This window comes from Pelophylax lessonae, assembly GCF_965119305.1.
Source record: "Pelophylax lessonae genome assembly, chromosome: 6".
Classification (NCBI taxonomy): domain Eukaryota; kingdom Metazoa; phylum Chordata; class Amphibia; order Anura; family Ranidae; genus Pelophylax; species Pelophylax lessonae.
The window spans coordinates 208,281,272-208,302,286 of record NC_138773.1 but is presented as its reverse complement, the minus strand read 5'-3'; the positions used below and the strand labels follow the sequence as shown (position 1 = coordinate 208,302,286).

Sequence of the window (21,015 nt, the reverse complement as noted above, 5' to 3'; positions counted from 1 at the left end):
CATCTCCATCTGAATAATTGCAGGGGAAAAGAGAAAATGACTGTGCTAAATACTCAATTACTATTGCTTTCCCGATATAAGGGCACCACTGGTTATATCTTCCTATCTTACCTCCCTCTCTCCTTCATATCCATAAACTTGATTGACTGGGTGATAATAACATGCAAATTTATGAAAAAATATTTTAGAAGACTGCTTTCTAGTGTCTTCGGCTAGCTTTAAACATTCACACCCCCTTGGTGGTTATTTTTTTTCTTCTAGAAGGTGTTTTCTCTCCTTGCCAAAAGTGAAAAACTCCTTAAATGTAAGAAACAGGATTTATTTTTCTTTTTAAATGCATAAAACCACGTCAGCTCACGAGCAATATGCAGTGGAAGAAGGCTCCACTCTCTATGGACTCCCTCCATTCCATTAGGCGATTCCTGCTCCAGCAGTCTGGAGAGCTCAGCAATTTAACATCTTTCCTCTGCTAAGGAAGCAGACACAGCACTGCTGATAGTAATAGCTTTTTATAACAAGTTACAGCTCACCTTCCTCTTTAACCACAGAAAGCTAGCATGTAATGGCTGCTCCCGGGTACCAGAGAAAAAAAGAACTAAAAGACAGGAGTTCAACTGGGAGAAAACTAGCCTTTAATAGTGGTTGTGGGTGGGTTTTTTATTTTACTGCTATTGAGGACAAAAACCTTTTGAACAGTCCATGTCATAGAAAGAACAGGAAAGAGAAACTTACAGTCCAAATATAACTGAGAAGAAGAACTTAAGAGCTTCTGTGGAGACATCATTGCTTCAAGCAGAGGAAACCATAGTGCCTATACAGAAAACAGAAGAGAGGAGACTGGTTGCAGTTATCCTGAATCTCTTAACTTAGGATGTACCGACTGTAATAGCTTGTACAGTATAACATACAGAATTTTTCAGCAAACCCGTGACAATGTGCAAATGTAAGAAGATGAATTCCAACTGCTTGTCAAGGATTGCACATATGGTTCTTAAACATTTTTTTTGGCCTTGCAAACTGCCTAAGGGCTGAAATGGTGCAAATCCCATTTGTGAAAACTTTATCTCAGGACTAAAAATACTGCTGTTATTCTGTTAACACTCTCCACTACCCCGCTCCAGTGGTCCCCCTTGTATCGGCAATTACCCACTGTTTCACTCTGGTGGTCCACTAATTAAAAAGCTAGATGAATTGATATAAATTTTAAGTTTCTGTACTTATCTCTTCCTGCATACAAAAAGGGGGCGGATTTGACTCCATGATCACAGCCTGGTCTGGCAAAAAGCAGTATCTACTGTATGTCTGCCATTCCTGTATCCCCGGCTAGGGGTGTCCATATGCTCTTTTTGCTTAGCAGTAAATATGGCCAAGGCACATTTAATTATCTTGGTAGCCCAACATTAGCCCATGAAAGAGTCAGGCCAGGGCTTTATCACTGAGTATATACTGTTATTTAGGCCACCATTCAGAGCTACCATCATATTTTAAAGTATTGCAAGATATTGTAAGGATACAATAAAACAAATAAATGTAGGGAAGATGATCACTGCCCTTATTTTCTTTGAAGTATATATATTTTAGAATATTCAGAGGGAATGACTTTCATACCAATTACAACTAAATAACGCATAATGGTTCCCTTACCCAACACTCCTATTAATAAGGGCCCATGTTATATTATCAGCATATCAAAAATTCTGCAAAAAAAGTGTGGGCATACCACCAATTAATATTGTTTATTGCTATTACTCCATAAAATATAACCTCTTAATTGTACAACACAAAATTCAAACCATATCAGTTAATACATAATTCCACCTAATATTCCAGTCAAGATGCCCATCATTATGTTTCTCCCCAGTGCTTATGGTGGTTGTAAACAGGTTTGCTCTGGGGAAAGCTTGGTGTCATCATATTTATGTTGTAAGGTGCTAAATGACTGTCATACAGTTATCCTTTATAGGGACACCTTCACCTGCAAATGTAACACTTATTGCCCCCCTTCTGCTGAAATCTTAAATGTGTGGTTCACTGGGTGTCAGACAGCCTTTTCTTTAAAAGTATCCTGGCCAGACTTTGTACCTCCCAGTCATGCGCACCATATTCTTGCTTCACCCATATGCAAAGGCCTTCTACCGTTCAAATGAAAGAAGGACAGTCTTTTGAATAGGGATTCAGAAATAGGCATATACTGGCTGGGACATTTTTAAGTGTGATAAAGTATTAGACCCCCCTGGCAATAAAAATTGCTCACAATTGAAAAACATGTAGCACTTGCTTTGCTTTACATGTGGCACAAATGAGGCTACATGTCGAGTCTGGGAGTAGTAGAAGCTTGTCAACTTTTTCCATTCAAGTCTATAGTAACCCATAGTAAACGCCTGTAGAGTTTATCATCAGTGAGCAGAAAAAAACACTTCCTTCTTAAATTAAAAAAAAAAAAAAAGAAATCACTTAGGGAGCATCTGGGGTGCGTTTTTTTAATGTGCCTTAAGCTATAGGTGCATTAGTTCACGTTAGTGTCAGCGTTAAAGAGAAGTACAGACTTTTTTTTTTTTGCACATTTATACTTACCTAGGTGAATGCTGCATCTTTCCACCCGCCGGCTTTAACACTGAGAACCAAGCGATCGAACACCGCCGATTGCTCGGTTTTCACAGCTCTCTGCTCTGCACCCTCCTCGTTCACTGGAGTGCTGGGCTGTGGAGTGAACGGGAGCGGCCGGCTCTGGCTCTCAGCGACTCGGTGCTGGTCCAGGCATGTGGGCGGATCCCGATTTTATTTTTACAATCTTTCCAGAGCCTAGACTGGCTCTGTGACGTCAGCTTCAACCTGCTGTCTGCTGAAAACAGGTCACAAAAGTGCAGAACAAACTGCACTCTTGTGATCCACAGGAGAAGTACAGCCAAACAAGCTCTGGCTGTACTTCTCCTTCAAAATTTTTTTGCAAGTGTGAACTTAGTCTTACTGTATAAAAACTGCAATTATCTGTTAACCTTCCTGCACTGCCTTAGGGACTTTAAACATGGCACATCCAGAGTACACTGAAACCTTCATCATTGGAAGAACCAAATACAAGCACTTGAGGGAAGGAGTCAACTTGAAATACAAGTTAGGACTACGATTTCCTAATGTGAAACAACTGCTCAAAACTTGGGATACGCTAAAAAAATATGATATTAGTTAGCAATACCTCTCTCTGCTGCTGGTTAAGTGTACGAGATGTCCTTTGACACAATAAAATTGTTTCCGATAACGTTTCCTTCACATCTTTTAAGATGTCCATTTCCTTTACCTCATCTATGGAAAAAGCAGAAAAAAAACAAATTACAGTCAAGAGTAATAAGGATAAATACTACATATGAGTGCCTGTGTACACAGGTTTTTGTTAGCATAACGTCAATGGTAATGCAAAAGAAGCATGAGGCAGCTTGATGCAGCTTAGGAGGAGCTCAAACACAACAGACAGGGGTCAAATGCGCCTGTGAAAAACTCAGAAGGATCTCAGAAGCATCCTATATTGATCTAAAACGTTAGAAAATGGATTTTTGTAAGAACTTACCGTAAAATCCTTTTCTCTTAAGCTCATTGACAGACGTAGTCTTCTTGATTCTCAAGAGCTGGGTTATGTTGTCTCCGCAGGAGTAGGACTAGGCAGAATGACAAAACATTCTGGCTCCACCCTAGGGGCAGTCCCTGAGGGTATATCCTCCCTCTCTCTGCTACAGGGAATCAGTTCTGTTTAAAGCAGTACAGAGAATTTAACCCAACCCAACTCAATGATAGAGGGGCGGGTACTGTCAATGAGCTTAAGAGAAAAGGATTTTACGGTAAGTTCTTACAAAAATCCATTTTTCTCTATCGCTCATTGACAGACGTAGTCTTCTTGATTCTCAAGAGCTGGGACATCCAGAAGCAGTGCCACAAATGAGGGGTGGGATTGACAGAATCAAATCCAATCTAGAAGGCCCAACCGGTGCCAAACTAGAAGTTTTAAAGGCTCATTATAAACAAAGAATGAGGCTAAAGAAAAAATTTTCCAACGGAAAAAAACCCTCGAGGTAGACCACTGGTCTCCTCAAATTGCGGCCTGCAAAACCTTGCGGCCAAATGAGGCATCAGACGATGCCATTACATCAACTTTATAATGTTTAGAGAAGGTATGCACCGACGACCAGGTAGCCGCCTTGCACACCTGGACCACTGACGCCTGATGGCGAAAGGCCATGACGCACTGTGCCCGAGTGGAGTGCGCCTTAACAGGGAACGGGGGCTCTCGACCCTTAATAGAATAAGCCTGCTCTACCGTCTGTCTGATCCATCTGGAAATGGTCGCGGCAGATGCAGGCAACCCCTTTTTGGGTCCATCTGGGATCACAAAAAGTGAATCCGTCTTGCGAAACGAGTCTGTCGTTTTCAAGTATACCCTGATCGCCCGGACCACATCCAAGGAGTGCAAAGCAAATTCCCGAGGATGACTGGGCTTAGGACACAGGGAAGGTAATACAATTTCTTCATTCAGATGAAATTCTGAAACCACTTTTGGTAGGAAGGATGGATTCGGACGAAGAACCACCTTATCTCTATGAACCACCAGATATGGTGAACGACAAGATAATGCGGCCAGTTCTGACACCCTGCGTGCAGAAGTAATAGCCACCAAGAAGGCCACATCCTGGGACAACGTGGGTAGAGGAATCTCCCTAATATCTTCAAAGGGAGGTTTCTGAAGAACCGACAACACTAACTTAAGATCCCAGGGGGGTAACGGCGCGTGCACTGGCGGAGCCAGATGTCGCACCCCCTGGATGAAATTCCGCACCAAGGAATGAGTAGCCAAAGGCTTCTGAAAGAAGATAGCTAATGCTGAGACCTGACCCTTGATAGTACTCAAGGCCAGTTTCTGCTCAACCCCTTGTTGCAGAAAAGCCAATATTCGACTAATCGAATAAGACCGAGGACGGAACCCCAAAGGTTCACACCATGCAATGTAGGACTTCCATGTGCGATGATAAATCTTTCTGGAAGTCGCTTTCCTTGCTTCAACTAGAGTAGGAATAACTGAAGCTGACAAACCTTTGTCCTTCAGCACCTGGGTCTCAATAGCCAGGCCGTTAAAGCCAGCGATCGTAAAGCAGGATGGAAGATCGGTCCCTGAGACAGTAGATCCTCCCTGAGAGGAAGTCTCCATGGAACGTCCGCCACCAGTCTGACCATGTCGGCGTACCAAGCTCGACGAGGCCAGTCCGGAGCTACCAGGATTACTGGGATTCCTTCCTCCTCTACCCTGCGAAGAAGTCTTGGCAGTAACGCGAGAGGAGGGAAGGCATATATTAGCTGGTATTGCCCCCACGGGGCGATCAGTGCGTCTGCGGTTTCTGCTAGAGGATCGCGGGAGCGAGCCACGAATCTCTGAACTTTCCTGTTGAATCGTGATGCCAACAGATCCACATCCGGGGTGCCCCACCGTAGGCACAACTGGTGGAAAAACGTCTGGATGGAGGGACCATTCCCCCTGATCCAGGGTCTGACGGCTGAGATAATCTGCCTGCCAATTCTCCACCCCCGGAATGAACACCGCAGAGATTGCTGGAACAAATCGTTCCGCCCAGCGAAGAATGCAAGCCACTTCTTTGGCCGCTCGGACACTCTTGGTGCCCCCCTGATGATTGACATAAGCCACGGCCGTGGCATTGTCCGACTGGATCCGAACCGGGCTGCCCTGGAGCTGCTCGGTCCAGTGAATCAGACAAAGTCTGATCGCTCTCAGTTCCAATACATTTATCGGTAACCTGGATTCTTCCGGGGACCAAAGTCCCTGGACAGATAACTGACCAAGAATTCCTCCCCATCCGGATAGACTGGCATCCGTGGTCACTATCGTCCAATATATTGGCAGAAATGACTTTCCCTGGCTGAGCATTGGAGACCGAAGCCACCAAACCAGAGACTCTCTGGTCTGTTTGCTCAATCGTATCTGATTGTCCAGGGATTCCGGATTCCGATTCCATCTGAGAAGAATCTCTTGCTGAAGAATTCGGGTATGGGACTGGGCAAATGGGACTGCTTCGAATGAAGCCACCATCAACCCCAGAACCCTCATGCACGTCCGAAGGGAAGACCAGCTGTTGGACAGTAACAACTGGACTGCTGATTGAATCTTTCGAAGTTTCCCTACCGGAAGGAAAACTCTCGTCCTGACTGTGTCTAGAATTAGACCCAGATATTTGAGCCTCTGGGTGGGAACCAGAAATGACTTTTGCTGGTTCACCAGCCACCCGAATTCCTGTAAAGAAATCATAGTAATTTCTATGTTTTGTAGCAAGGTCTGAGGAGACTCTGCATGAAGCAGAAGATCGTCTAGGTAACCTAGAATCGATATACCTCTTTGGCGCAGAAGTGCCAACATTGGGGCCAACACCTTTGTGAAGACCCGCGGAGCCGTGGCGAGACCGAAAGGTAACGCCACAAACTGATAGTGGTTCTCCTCTACGGAAAAGCGTAGAAAACGCTGATGTCCTGCGAAAATGGGAATGTGAAGATAGGCGTCCTAGATGTCTATGGACGCTAGGACATCCCCTAGGTGCAGGAAGGCTGCTACCGTGCGAATGGACTCCATTCTGAATCTTCTTATGTTGACGAAAGAATTGAGTGCTCTTAAGTCCAGAATTGGACGCACTTTGCCCTCTTTCCTGGGTATTGTAAACAGGTTTGAATAAAACCCTTGAAACCGTTCTGTCCAAGGAACGTGGACTACCACTCCTTGTTGTAGTAGATCTGTGACTGCTCTCCGCAGATCTTCTAAACGATCTGCGGATAGACGGATATTGGAAGGGAAGAATCGCGCCGGTGGGAGAGATCGAAACTCGATCTTGTACCCTGACTTTATGACTTCGCAAACCCATTAGTCCGGGATTCTGGAAAGCCATGGATCCGGGAACCGGCGAAGACGTCCCCCCACCCCAGTTATGGATGGGGGCGCACCTTCAGGCTTTGGATGGTTTATCTTCAGGTCTGGAGGGGGCGGGCTTTTGCTTGCCCGACCAACGACCCCTGACGCCTCCTGCAGGAGCTTTGGAGGACTTAGTTCTTTCACCCGCTGGACGAAAAAACCTCTTGTGAGCAGAAAAAGAAGGCCCTCGTCTTTGACGAGTTCCTCTACCTTTAAAATTTTGCGGTAAAAAGGTGCTCTTTCCACCCGTGAGATCCTTAATGATCTCATCTAAGTTGGCTCCAAATAGACGCTCCCCTGAAAAGGGGATATTAGCCAATGCTTTTTTGGAACCTTGGTCGGCTAACCAACCTTTTAGCCACAGTGTACGCCTGAGAACCACTGCTGAGACTGATGCTCGCGCCATTAATGGAGTGGCGTCTAACGCCGCATCACATACAAACTGTAACCCCTGTATCATTTGTTCCAACAAATCTGATACCGCCTGAGGGACTTCTTCTAAGTCCCGGCGTAACCACTTGGTCCATTCAGTTACAGCCTGCGAAACCAGACCAATAGCAATTATTGGCCTGAAAGCTGATCCAATCAAGGAAAACATGGTGCGAGACATAGCTTCTATCTTGCGATCCACTGGATCTTTAAAAGACAGAGCGTCTTCTAAAGGAATAACCGTGGCTTTATTCAATCTAGCAATGGGTGAATCCACCACAGGTGGTTCTGTCCATTTCTTAATAAGGGTTTCCTCAAACGGATAACGCCTGTCAATGCGTTTAGAAATATTAAAGGTGCGTTTTGGCAGACGCCATTCTTCATCGATTGGATTGCCAAAACATTTGGGCAATGGAAAAACCTTTGCCACTTTGATGCGCTTTTTAGTCCCAAAAGGGATCTCAGTTTCAGCTATTTCTGATGGAATACCCTGTAACCTTAAAGTCTCTTGAACAGATACAATGAGTGCGTTTACCAACGCTTCCTCTCGGGCTATGGCGGATGCCGAAACATCCTCCTCACTGTCTGAAGAGACAGGACCCGAGACACCAATACCAGATGAAGTACCTGCAACTGCAGAAATAGGCTCAGAGTCTGAATCCGAGGTTTCAGATAATAAGGGGTTAGGCGGGGGTCGCTTTCTTGCGCCCTGTCCCTGACAAGCCACTTCCACCCGGGACACAAAAGTTTCCATAATAGCTGACAAAGATTCAATTGTCAATGGGGTGCTGGAGGATCCCGCAGACCCCTCGAGGGGATCCGGAGGAGATACATGAGTGGCAGGGTCCATGTTAATACAGGACACCTTTGCCAGCAAAAACAAAAAAAACTTTTTCTTTTTTTTTTTTTTTTTGTGTGTCTCCCCCTAGCGCAATAGCGCCCCTCAGAGTACCTGCTTCTCGATCCCAGAGAGAGAGAGAGGGACCCCCAAGGCTCACCACCGATGCAGTGCAGTTTCCAACAAACTGCACCCAGCGTCTGTCTTACACAGACTGGAAGGAGCTGTTTGCTTTTTCCCGGGCAGAAGGCGTGGCTCCGCCCCCTGTGTACGCCTTCCGGCGTTCCCAGCCCTCCACGAGGAAGCTGGGCTCACAAAACATGGCCGCCCCCATAGAAGAGACATAAGACTCCAAAAACATGGCGGCCGGCGTGACCTGAGGACATACATGTATACGGTCTACGGCAAAATGGCGGCGGACCGCCGATATCGTCTTCCCAGCACATCCACCTGCACTCTGCTAAGAGGTGACATATGGATCTACAGAGATACACTGCACATAAGGTAGGATTATACCTCCTATGTCTGCTGTAATGTTACAGTCTGCTGGGTAGAGTGTTAGCTCTTGAACCAAGTCCACTTCCCACAAACACATGCTGTATTACAAGGGGGACTTGTAAGTATCAGATATATACTGACCATATATGGAGGGGCCCATAATATATACTGCCTCATAATGAGGAAAAAAGGGAACGTTTACTCACCATACCGAACCGACAGGCACCCTCTCTTCACAATACCCTCTCCACCGAGGTGGGGGTTTGTGGACGCCTCGACTTTCTGGTACCTGGCGTCCAAGCGAGACTTTTAACTCGCAAAGTTAGTCCCTTTACTGGGACTCCGTCTCGGCCGACTCAGCGCACTGGTCTGCACGCGCTTTTAGGCAGAAACCGGGGTGACCACTGGATTTCAACATCCAGCCCGTCGCCCGGCCCCGCATACTTACTTGAATATGTCGCGGCCGACCAAGCGCAATGCCATGGTCTGCACGCGCTCGTAGGCCGGCTGGGGTGACCACAAGTGTCGCCCAGTCCGGCATTTTTGCTTGAAGATCTCACAGGAAAAAAACACTGGAGAAAACTACCTAAAAAAAAATGTCTTTTTCTTAAAGAAAAAAAGTCTTGCCAGGACCAAAAGATCCCAGCAAGGAGCTTAGGTCCTTACTCCTGACTAGACAGAAAAAAAAAAACTGATTCCCTGTAGCAGAGAGAGGGAGGATATACCCTCAGGGACTGCCCCTAGGGTGGAGCCAGAACGTTTTGTCATTCTGCCTAGTCCTACTCCTGCGGAGACAACATAACCCAGCTCTTGAGAATCAAGAAGACTACGTCTGTCAATGAGCGATAGAGAAATAAAGGTTAGGGATAGGGTTAAGTGTTAGAATTCCATTAATTGTTAAAGTGATATTAAAGGTTTATATTTTTTTCTTTTAAAATAACAAACATATACTTACCTGCTCTGTGCAATGGTTTTGCACAGAGCAGCCCCCATCCTCCTCTTTTTGGGTCCCCCACTGGTGCTCTTGGCTCCTCCTCTTTTCCGAGTGCCTCCATAGCAAGCTGCTTGCTATGGTGGCACTTGTGCATGCTCACACCTGAGCCGCCTCTGTGTGCCCATCAGACAAAGCTCGTCTGGGCATTGCTCCCTCCTCACTGGCTGTGATTGAAAGCAGCGGGAGCTCAGCCAATGAGGATGGAGACTGCTGTTCAAAAAATGCATTTAGATAAAAAACCTTCAGCCTTTACAACCACTTTAAGGGTTTATTTTCAGGTTTTCGTTGTTATAAGCCTCTGCTCTGACATGAAAAATGAACAAAGCATATCCTCCTTTAGTATGTACTTGCCTCAATCCAAAGCACCTGGTGTGATTTCTGTCAGGGGACAGGGGTGTGGGGGGGGGGGGCTACAGCACACAGCCTGTGACTGATGTGCATGTTTCCCTATGAGACTGTGTAGGGGGGGGTGTCTATTCTCCCCACTCAGCTCTAGAGGTACACTGAGCTCTCCTCTCTGAGCTGTTTAGAGTGTGGTACCAGATCCCCCACCCCTGCCTTCTGAAGCTCAGACAAGGTATGTAAATTCTGGAAATTGAAAGGAAATAGAGAAGAGACAGCTACAGATAAACAGGTACAACTTATATAGGATTTGTTTTATCCATGTGTATCACTTAACTGGGTATTTATAAGGGTTTAAAAATACTTAAACTGCTTAAGTTTTGTTTAACTGTTAAACTGTCATTAAACCCACATCATTAATAACTACCAATAAATGGTGTATTACATGCTGTTAATACTCACTTAGTCACTATGGGATTGGTTTTCTGTATTCTGCAAAACACCTGGTTAATCTTGGTGATCTCTGTCCTCAACTCCTGTTCATGTCCCCACTGCAGTCAGGGATTTTGCAGAGCAGTGTTGGTAGCTAGAGAACATGCTCAGTTTTCAGTGTATTTCTACCCTGAGCACTTCCTCCCTATCACATCTGAGCAGCCCATGTGACTATAGAGTATACACCCTGGTAAATGATAGCCCACATCTCTACACTATGGGGTGGGATATTACATCTTGATTGATGGAGGCTAACCTTCCTGTTATTCTAAGACACAGGCTGGTTCGAAGACACTGAGGGGCATGACACAGCCTGTGACTGGCAAAAATCCACTCACATTAAGTTAATACCAACATGTAATAAAGATTTAATTTCAAAGATATATAGGCTGTTTTTTATTTCAAGCATGTGACCAGCAGCAGAGGGCTAGAAGCTCCTCCTGCCACTGTTTCCCTGCAGACAGACAGTTCTATATCGATCAGAAAAAAAGGTACTTAGATGTTTTTTTTAATAACTACAGTGCTATCACCCACATGCAAAAAAATAAGGGATAATTGAGATTAAACAGTGTGTTTACCATCATTTTAATGATGATACGTTAATAGACAGGCAGGAAATGGGTGTTTTAACTTTAAAGGATAAGTTCACCTTTTATATATATAAAAAAAATAATAAATGCACATCTTTTTGCGGGTAAAAAATAAATGTGCATTTATTTATTTATTTATTTTAACACTGGAGCCTGTTAAGCATTGCACTCATGATCAGCAGATTGGGGGTGCAGTGCCAGGATCCTACAGACTCTCAGTACACTGTCTGCCCTTACCTCTGATACAGGCAGCAGTTAACAGAATTGCAAGAAGAATCAATGAACTTTGAGGAAGCTCACTAGTGCCCTAGCAGTAAATTGAGTACTACAAGCCATTGGCTGCGGTGGCCGATGGCACTTGTAGATCATTTATTCACAAAACTCTGTGAATGGTTTGGCCATGTGGGTGGAGCACGGTCGTGCTGTTTTTAAAATCTGACAGCGGGTGAGGGAAGGGACTTCACAGAAGGGGGGGGGGGGGTGATCGAGGAGAGAGGAGGTAGGAGCTAGAACATGTTACATGTTCTACCCTAAATAAGGAATGAACATGTTCCAGAGGTGAATTTATCCTTTAAACAGATTATGGGTGTTTCTAGTTTAAAACGTTTGTGGGTAATTTTCCAGTTGGTACAACATATGCACCATTTTGATGTAAGTATTTTCTTTGGCTGTGTCTGTGCTATGCAGTTTTGAAAACATGACTGCCTGGAAGGTCATTAAGGAAAAAATTTGAGTAGATTTGCTCACAGTTAGAATGAGTAAGGACTCATTCACACGGGCATGTGCATATTTTCTGCACAAAACACAGGTTCTTATAGCAGGATAGCAGAAGATCTTTTGCAAACACACACCTAAAAGAGTCATACAATAATTTAGGCCCCTTTCACACTTGTGCAACTTCAAAGTCGCGCGATTTTACAGCGATTTTGACGCAACTTTTTGCCGCGATTTTGATGCGAGTTTGACTGGGCTTAGAATGTCTGTTACTCAAAGCGCATCAAAATCATGCCAAAAGTAGTGCAGGGACTACTTTGAAGTCGGTGTGACTTCAAATGGCATAGATATGAATGGGGCTCATTGGAAATCATGGAGAACAACTTGTCATGCGATTTTGCAGTCCCAAATCGCATGACAAGTCGCACAAGTGTGAAAGGGCCCTAATGACTTTATGGTTGTACCCATATACATGTTTCAAAGTGTTTATATGCATGCACATTTATTTATAAGCATAAACTCTGCAGATATGTATGACCCCAGACACAGTTGTCTCCCACTTTTTTTTTGTATACCTCCAAACATAATGTAGCTACATTTCTATTTGACTCCTATAGTGCCCCACTGATCCCTATAGTGCTGTGTACAAAATTATATGCTGTATACAACTAAACGAGGTGTTTTAGATGCCCGTTTGAATGAGCCCAAAGAAGGAAAGCAAAATACCTTCTATGTACTATAGAGTTTTAGGATTTTTGTACCCAATATAATTTTTAATATTTGTTGGGCAACATTGTATATTAGTAGGGCTTACCACCTCCATCAACAACATCTGTAGTCCGTGCTGAAAGTCTCTCCTGCAGCCTCTGGACACAAGAGAGAAACAAAATCCCATTAACGACTATGGCTAAACATAAACAAACCATAAAAATTAAGATTAAATTGTATGCGCATTTTTGCAAACCAGGAAAATCAATGACCAGGAAAGGAAACTTGGTATAAAAAGCCAGCTATAAAATATATGCACCCAAAATAATCACTTTTATTGAATATCCTTTAGACAAAATGGTACTCCTAGCTGCTGCAGTAACAGTTCACAGTGAATTATCCTGTTTATTAGTATTATTATTATACAGGATTTATATAGCGCCAACAGTTTGCGCAGCGCTTTACAATGTGAGGGAAGACAATACAGTTACAATACAGTTCAAAACAGGAGGAACTAGAGGGCCCTGCTCGTTAGAGCTTACAATCTAGAAGGGAGGATCAAGTGAAACAAAAGGCAATAACCGTGGGGGATGGGTTGATGGAGAAAATGGAGGTACATTTGTTAGGTGTTGGTAGGATAGGCTTCTCTGAAAAGAAGGGTTTTCAGAGATCGCCTAAAAGCTAATAGAGTAGGAGATAATCGGACACATAAGGCTAAGGAGTTCCATAGGATTGGAGAGGCTCTGGAAAAGTCCTGGAGGCGAGAATGGGAGGAGGTGATGAGGGAGCTAGAGAGCAGGAGGTTTTGAGAGGAACGAAGAGAGCGATTAGGTTGGTATTTTGAGATGAGGCTGGTGATGTAGCTGGGGGCTAAGCTGTGGATTGCTTTGTAAGATGTTGTTAGTATTTTGAATTTAATTCGTTGGGTGAGCGGAAGCCAGTGGAGGGCTTGACAGAGGGGAGCAGCGGACACTGAGCGATTGGTAAGGTGGATGAGTCTGGCAGCAGCATTCATGATGGATTGAAGGGGGGATAGCCTGTGTAGAGGTATGCCAACGAGAGGGGAATTGCAGTAGTCGAGGCGCGAGATTACCAAAGAGTGAACTAGGAGTTTTGTTGTGTCTTTGGTTAGAAAGGGGCATATTTTGGAGATGTATTATCCTGTTACACGTAAATTTGAACCAATGTCTCTTACAGGGGCATATTTAAAGTATAACTAAGGGCAAAACTTTTTGTTTACTTTTGGAAAGAGTGGAGAGGGATTAGAAAGCTTGTCAGTTTTTATTGCTGTCTGTTCCCCCATAGGGAGATTCCCCCTCTCTATTTGTCCTGTTTACCATTATCAATAAAAGTAAAAGAAATCCCAAATTTTTGGTTGTCCCCAGAACGGTAATAGAGGGGAAATCATCCAATGGGGACGCTTATTCTGGTCCCCATGCAATTCCCTAAGGCAGGGTTCACACTGATGCAAATTGGACGCAGGCTTCCCCGCATCCAATTCGCATGACAGAAGTGTGACTGCCTCTGTAATTTGCAGGGATTTCCTCTCACTTCCTGTTTGGCTATGGGATGGGAAGTTAAAGTGTTACTAAACCCAGGACCCTACAATCACTATATCTGGTCTCCCACAGTAAACAGAGCATGGAAATGCAATTATTTTAGTAACTATAAAATGCTAAATACCTTTTCTCATCAGCAGTATATAGCAGTCATGTGACTTGTATCACTGTCTGGTTAAAGCTTGTCAGAGGAGTTTTCATTCTCTCCTGATTGTCCTATGAGACTTCAGGGCCCCTGATCCTCTGTCTGGACAAAGCGGATTGGCCCTGAGCTGATCACATGCACTCTTCCAAGAAAAAAAAAAACTCTCTAGCAATACACACCAAAACAAAACTCTCTAGCAATACACACCAAACTGAGCATGTGCAACCTGACTCCTAATACTCTGTTCTATCAGGAAATGGTCTGGAGTCAGTGGAAGAAGAGGAGGATCAGAGAAGACAGGATCAAACAGCCTTTATACACATTTCAGAGGATTAACCCCTTAGGTTCCACAGGGAGTATACCAAGCATGCTTTACTGCATATACACACTGATTTTACTGTTGTGGGTTTAGTAATACTTTAAGGGAAATCTCTGCAATGGCACAAAGGTGGTGAAAAAAAATCTGACGGGTAATAACCCTCCCTTGTTCTATCCAAAAAAGTTTTGCCTACAGTTTCACTTTAAGGAACCTGTTCCAGAACTGTATTATAGTCAAAAAAAAAAAAAAGACACATATTACCGTAAGCATAACTTCAAAGGCTGCCTGGATATCTCCCTTTTTCTCCAAGAGGTAGGCCAAGGTTTCATGGTTTTTATGCTTCTGTGCAATCTACAAAAGAAAAACGATATGCTGTTAAACTGTCTCTTTACCAAAACACATAGCAGACTATAGTATATATAGTGAACAACACCCAATCTCCTGCCCACACCACTAAACTGATATCACAAAGCAGCCTTGAAAATCTTATCATAGTAGTAGAAAACCCAGTTTTGGGTACCACAACAGCTGCTAATGTGATCAAATACCTAAGCATTGAGCAAGTGATCTGAGCTGAAGGGATTTACACATCCAAGGCAGAGCTGCTAACTGAATCCGGATCCTGGTCAAGGCTTCTTTTATTATCTATAAAATAAAAAGCTCATGTAGCTGTGGGGGTGACTGCCATCATCCCTTATTTTTAACCAAAAAGTTAATCCTCATTTGATGGGATTTTCAAGGCAATCCAAGCATTTTTATATTAAAATGTATTTCGTTTTTTAACATTTACAAAAGTTATATAAAAACACATACAGTTATGTAAGTCTCCTAAGTGTACTAAATAGATTAAATATTTAAATTATATGAAGTATTAACTCTAAAATTAAATCATTTTATGTTGTAGAAGTGGTAAAAATCCCTCAAGAAGAAATTGTTTCGTATCTCTATTTTGAAACACGTTGGATATCCCCACCACTTGGGAAACCTCTATGTTGGTTCAATCTCCAATGGAACTGTACAGCAAGTACCGGTAGCTGGGGAATTCCACTTTCATGCATTTTTGATGTATAGACATATGATGGATACTGTTTTTTGTTTGTGTACAAAACTGTATGTGTTTTTATAACTTTTTAAATGTTAAAAAATAAAAGATATTTTAAATATGAAATGCTTGGATTGCCTTGAAAATTCCATCAAATGAGGTTATACTTCTATTAATGTCTAGAAAATGTAAGGAACATTGGTGAGCAGAAGGATAAGAAAGTTTTGTTATTTAGAAACATTTTAAGTTTAAAGCGGAACTACACTGCATCTGAGCACCACAAACCAAAACCCCTACTTAATTCATTTTTAATATTCAAAGCAAACTCCCTCATCCATTCATGTCTCCATGCTTTATTATGTGAAGAAATCACTTTGAAAAACACCCGATAGCATTTCTGGCCATGGCCATCTTGAGTAGGGGCAGATGACTCATGAAGCATTTACTTCCTGGAATCCATCTGCCTTTAGCTCAGACATGCAGGTAAGAGGGTGTGCTTAGCTAAGAAAATCCCTCCTCCCTCCTTTAGACTCATAGGATGTATGAGATCATTTGCCTAGGCATGGAAGTTAGGATGTACTGTACCTGAAAAAATGTAAAATAAAATTCAAAACAAGTAAGCACGATACACTTTCCTATCTATTTACTAATGCTAGCAGCATAAGAATTAAAAATAGTCAATGTTGATTGAGAGAATGAAGTTCCACTTTAAGAAACAAAAGGTGTAATGTGTAATCAATATAATGTTCGAACTCCACTCTAGGGATCCGACAAACCAGTGTAACTACTCAAAGGCCTTCGGCTGGCCACATACATACATTTCATCAAATTTGACATAAGATGGGAGATATATTGCAGTTACATTACTTCCACCCTACCTGTGACTTTTCTTCTAAAGCTGGCCATACACTGCTAAGAGTGGCCTAACGGTGGGTAGCCCTATCAATTCCTCAAATTCAATGACTTTTGATGGAGTTGGACAAAAATCATTGGCTGAACAGAGCCTGCAGTCAATCAGCTGTAGGCACGGTTTGGGTATGCTGACAGCCAGCACTGGCAGTAATCAGAATATAATATCAAGGGAGAGGAAATTTGTTGATCAATGCCATTGGTGTGGATGGCGGAATCTTAGATTTTTTTTGCAGGCTGAATGAGAGAAATGTATTGGTGTATGAACAAGCTTAAACCAAGAAACTTTTCTGTTCAGTTTTATAATTTCATTGACTCTTATAAAAGGGAAGTTCAAGACGACCTACTGAAACTGTCCATTATTAACCAGATATGACATCAGAGGGGACAATCTCAAGTTCTAGTCCACCAAACCCTTCATGAAGCCAACATACTATGTTTTTTCATCTAAAACATTTCCAATACGATATATTCACTTTTATAAAGGCAATTTATTATTATTTATTTCTCCTTGATTGCCGCCGCGCCCCCCCCCCCCCCTTCTGTGACGTCCTCTTCCCGTACCCACTGTCAGAATTTAAAAACGGCGCGACTGTGCTCTACCCACATGGCCATATTATTAATTCACTATTAATTCACTGAGTTTTGTGAATGAATGATCTACATCGGCTACCGCAGCCGACGTCATGTAGGACTCAACTTACTGCTAGGGCGCTAGTGAGCTTCCTCAAAGTTTATTGATTCTTCTTGCAATTCTGTAACTGCCTGCCTGTATCAGAGGTAAGGGCAAACAGTGTACTGAGAGTCTGAAGGATCCTGGCTTTGCACCCCCAATCTGCTGATCATGGGTGCAAAGCTTTACAGGCTCCAGTGTTAAAATAAATTTACTCACTTTTACAAAGGCAATTTTTAAGTTTAAATCTCAACTCTGTATTTCCTCTCCTCATGTGTATGAACATTGAGGGATCTCCCCAACTACCCGAATTAACCACTTTAAATGGACATACCCATAGGTCCCTGGGGTTCAGTGGTATTACAGGGATGATGCCTGCACCTACAGGCATCATCCCGGTATGATTTTTGCAGCCAGCGATTCTCTTTTTGGCAGAAGTGGCTAATTAGCCACTTAATCACTTCTGCGGGTGAAGGAAGGGGGTCCCCCCTCCCTCCTGCCGCTACCTCTCCTGGGCTCTTCAGTCCCATCACGGAGGCCAGGAGTGATGTGACCGGCGGCAATGGCTGCCTGATAGAGAGAGAGAGGAACTGACGCTATTTCCCTCTCTCTGTAACCCTGGAAACTGGGAGCGATGTGTATTCGTCACTTTCGGTTCCGCCCCTTTGTTTACCTGGCCACCAGCAGCTAGAGAAGCAGCCGATCGGACCAATCTTGGTCTGAACGGCTGCATGGGGGTCAGAGGAGAGATTTGGGGTCTAATAGACCCCAAATCTCTCCATGAAGAGGACCTGCAATGGCCCATGCTGTCACAAGAGATGTTGTTGATCCCTTGTGATAGCAACAAAGTTATTACAAAAAATAAAAAAATTAAAAAACAAAGTGTAAAAAAAAAAAAGTAAAGTGTAACCGTCCCACTGTGCTTATGCGCAAATGCAAACGCATAAGTTACTCCCGCACGCATATGTAAAGGGTGAGTGCACCAAACATGTGAGGTATTGTCAAGAACGTCAGAGTGAGAGCAATAATTCTAGCACCTCCTGTGCAACGCTAAAATGGTAACCTGTAAAGACGTTTAAAGCATCGGCTATGGAGAATTTTAAGCACTGTAGTTTGCCGCCATTCCATGGGCAGACAAAATTTTAAAGCGTGACATGTTAGGTATCTAGTTACTGGGTGTAACATCATCTTTCACATTATACAAAAAAGTTGGGCTACCTTTACTGCTTTGTTTTTTTTTCCCCCCAAAAAATTGGGTTTGAAAAAACGCTGTGCAAATACCATGTGACACAAAAAAAAATTACAGAACACCATTTAATTCTATAGGGTCTCTGCTAAAAAAAAAAAAAAATTAAAAAAAAGAAAAATATATATATATATATATATAAAATGTTTGGGGGTTCTAAGTAATTTTCTAGCAAAATAAAAAAAAAAAGTTGATTTTTACATGTATAAGCTAAGTGTCAGAATAGGCTTGGGAAGGAGGTGTTAAAGCGAAGTTCCACCCAAAAGCGGAATTTCTGCTTTAAGTGCTCCTGAACCCCTGACATGCCACATTTGGCATGTCATTTTTTTTTTTTGGGGGGGGGGGAGCGCATACCTAAATTTGACAGGTACCCACTTCCACTTCTGCTCTGGCCGCCTATGTGGCTCGAGTGGAAGTTCTCCTCTCTCCCTCCCTGCAATCTTCTGGGACCTGTGCCCAGGCCATTCACGACACGCAGCTCAACTCACACATGCACACCCAGCGGTGAAGCCGCAAGCTGTCACAGCTGGGTGCCCACACTAGTGAGGCTGGCACCGCGGACAGGAGAGGGAGAGAAGTGAGGTTTCGGGCGGCCACATCGCTGGATTGTGGACAGGTGTGTGTTTATTAAAAGTCAGCAGCTACACTTTTTGTAGCTGCTGACTTTTAATAAACACAAACGGCTGGAACTCCGCTTTAATAATGAAATATTAGATTTGATTTGCAACAGTCCTAGCACTGGGGAAAAATACACCGGTGTCTAAGGGCACCATTCTAAATGACTGGACTTCAGTACAGTCAGCAACGTCAACTACAGTGGAAATCTCTACCTCCCTAAAAAAAAAAAACTTTATGTTTACTGCTAAAATTTGTTGGCTGAAAAAACACTTACAGCATGGCTGATGATGCAACACCTTTGCTTATGCTTCTTCCTTTAAAGGAAAATGTAAAATAACAGTTATTCTCACCTGAATGGTCTCTTCTAATCTGTAATGCTCTAGGATCTGCAGCATTGAAGTCACATGCCCAGGATCATACTGACACATCAGGTCTATGAAAAGCTCTGTGACGTGAGGTTGATTTTGCAGCAGCTCTGGATTTAACTGCACACCATCCCTAATAAAAAAAAAAAAATTAACATTATCATTACAATTGAAGCAAAGTAAAAAATGTGCAGTTTGTACAAACAAAACCTATTGCCACTAAATCATTAATCCCATTCCCTCACATAACAGAAAACAGGGTCCCTCATGATGAAATAATACATGATCCTGTTATATACAGGGTGCCAGTAAAGAAAATTGAACTGAAGAAATATAAAAAAAACTGTCATTCCACATAAAATCAACAAGTTACTTCAATGTGTCCCCAGATATGTTGTCAGTGGCAGCCTGCTGGGGACTCTGGGGAGATGGCCATTATAGTAGTGGATCTATCTGGCAGCTTGCAGATAAAGCTGGAGACTAAGAAAGAAAGGCAGAGATTGTTCTAATGCCACCTTGTCTCCGGGCACACACTTGACATGTCCACCCACGGCACTTGGGGAAAACAATTCCTCTCACACACCACTGCTGACAACAGTAAACACAATGCACAAAGACAATAAAATGGCTTCTTCTTAAAAAAAAAAAAAAAAAAAAAACAGTAAAAGCTGCTTCCAAAACTAATTTCTAAGTGTTTGGTATACCATATAGCAAATTCCAGCTATGTTTCATTTTACTAATTAGAGAACAGTGAAACATGAAGATGCTACTAAATATTATTAGCGCCTAAAGACATGCTCTGGCCCAGGGCAAAGCAAAGATAAAAAATGAATTTCTTACTACTGATTTCTTTTCATTTCTTACTACCATTTTATTTTCCTACTTGTTTGTAAGTAAGTATAGAGATTTATTACATAGATAAAAGATGCTACAGTTCAGCAATGTGCACTGCTGTTGATTGACAGTTTATTAACCCCTTCGAACCCAATCCTAATGCCTAAAAGCCAATTTTGCAACTTTGACATGCGTTAATAAAACTGTACATATCATCACAACTACTTTGTGCATTCAGATGGATTATACCTTTTGTTTTTTAGGACAATTTGGGCTTTCATTTGGTGATAAATGGTAATGGATATCTCCTGATTTTTGAAATTATCTAAGGAAAACTGGCCCAAAATAGTAAAAAAAAAAAAACCCTTTTTTTTAAATGTAACTGTATATTTCATACTTCTACCATGACCTACCACCAAAGTTATTTATACGCGTAGTACAGCCCAGAAACGATAGTGCACCATTTGCCTTTTTTCTTTTTTTATCCTGCCTAAAACACACCGACAATAACTGACCTTTGACCCTGACCTTGACCCAAACACTAAACCTGGGGCTTACCTAGAATAAACCTTGATCAAGGTATTTTTTTTTTTTTTTAATTATTATTATTACATTTTTTTTCTACACACACTTTTTTTTTTTTCTTTCTATCCCTGCAAAGACAGAGAAAGATACAATATATCTGTCTCTTCCATTCACAGAGATAGAAAACACGAGGGTGGGCTTCACAGTGACTGATCACTGCAAT

At 42.7% G+C, this 21,015-nt stretch overlaps 1 protein-coding gene across 2 annotated transcripts in view; it reads right to left on the bottom strand.

Moving 5' to 3' along the window:
* VPS8 (VPS8 subunit of CORVET complex) overlaps positions 1–21,015 on the bottom strand; it is a 424,969-nt gene that overhangs the window by 142,773 nt on the left and 261,181 nt on the right. For both annotated transcript variants that reach the window (XM_082262330.1, XM_082262329.1), the window contains 5 exons: positions 19,419–19,566; positions 14,842–14,931; positions 12,664–12,715; positions 3,194–3,300; positions 733–811 (listed from right to left, as the gene is read on the bottom strand). In XM_082262330.1, coding sequence (XP_082118456.1) covers positions 733–811; positions 3,194–3,300; positions 12,664–12,715; positions 14,842–14,931; positions 19,419–19,566 — 476 coding nt within the window. The remainder of the gene's footprint in view (positions 1–732; positions 812–3,193; positions 3,301–12,663; positions 12,716–14,841; positions 14,932–19,418; positions 19,567–21,015) is intronic.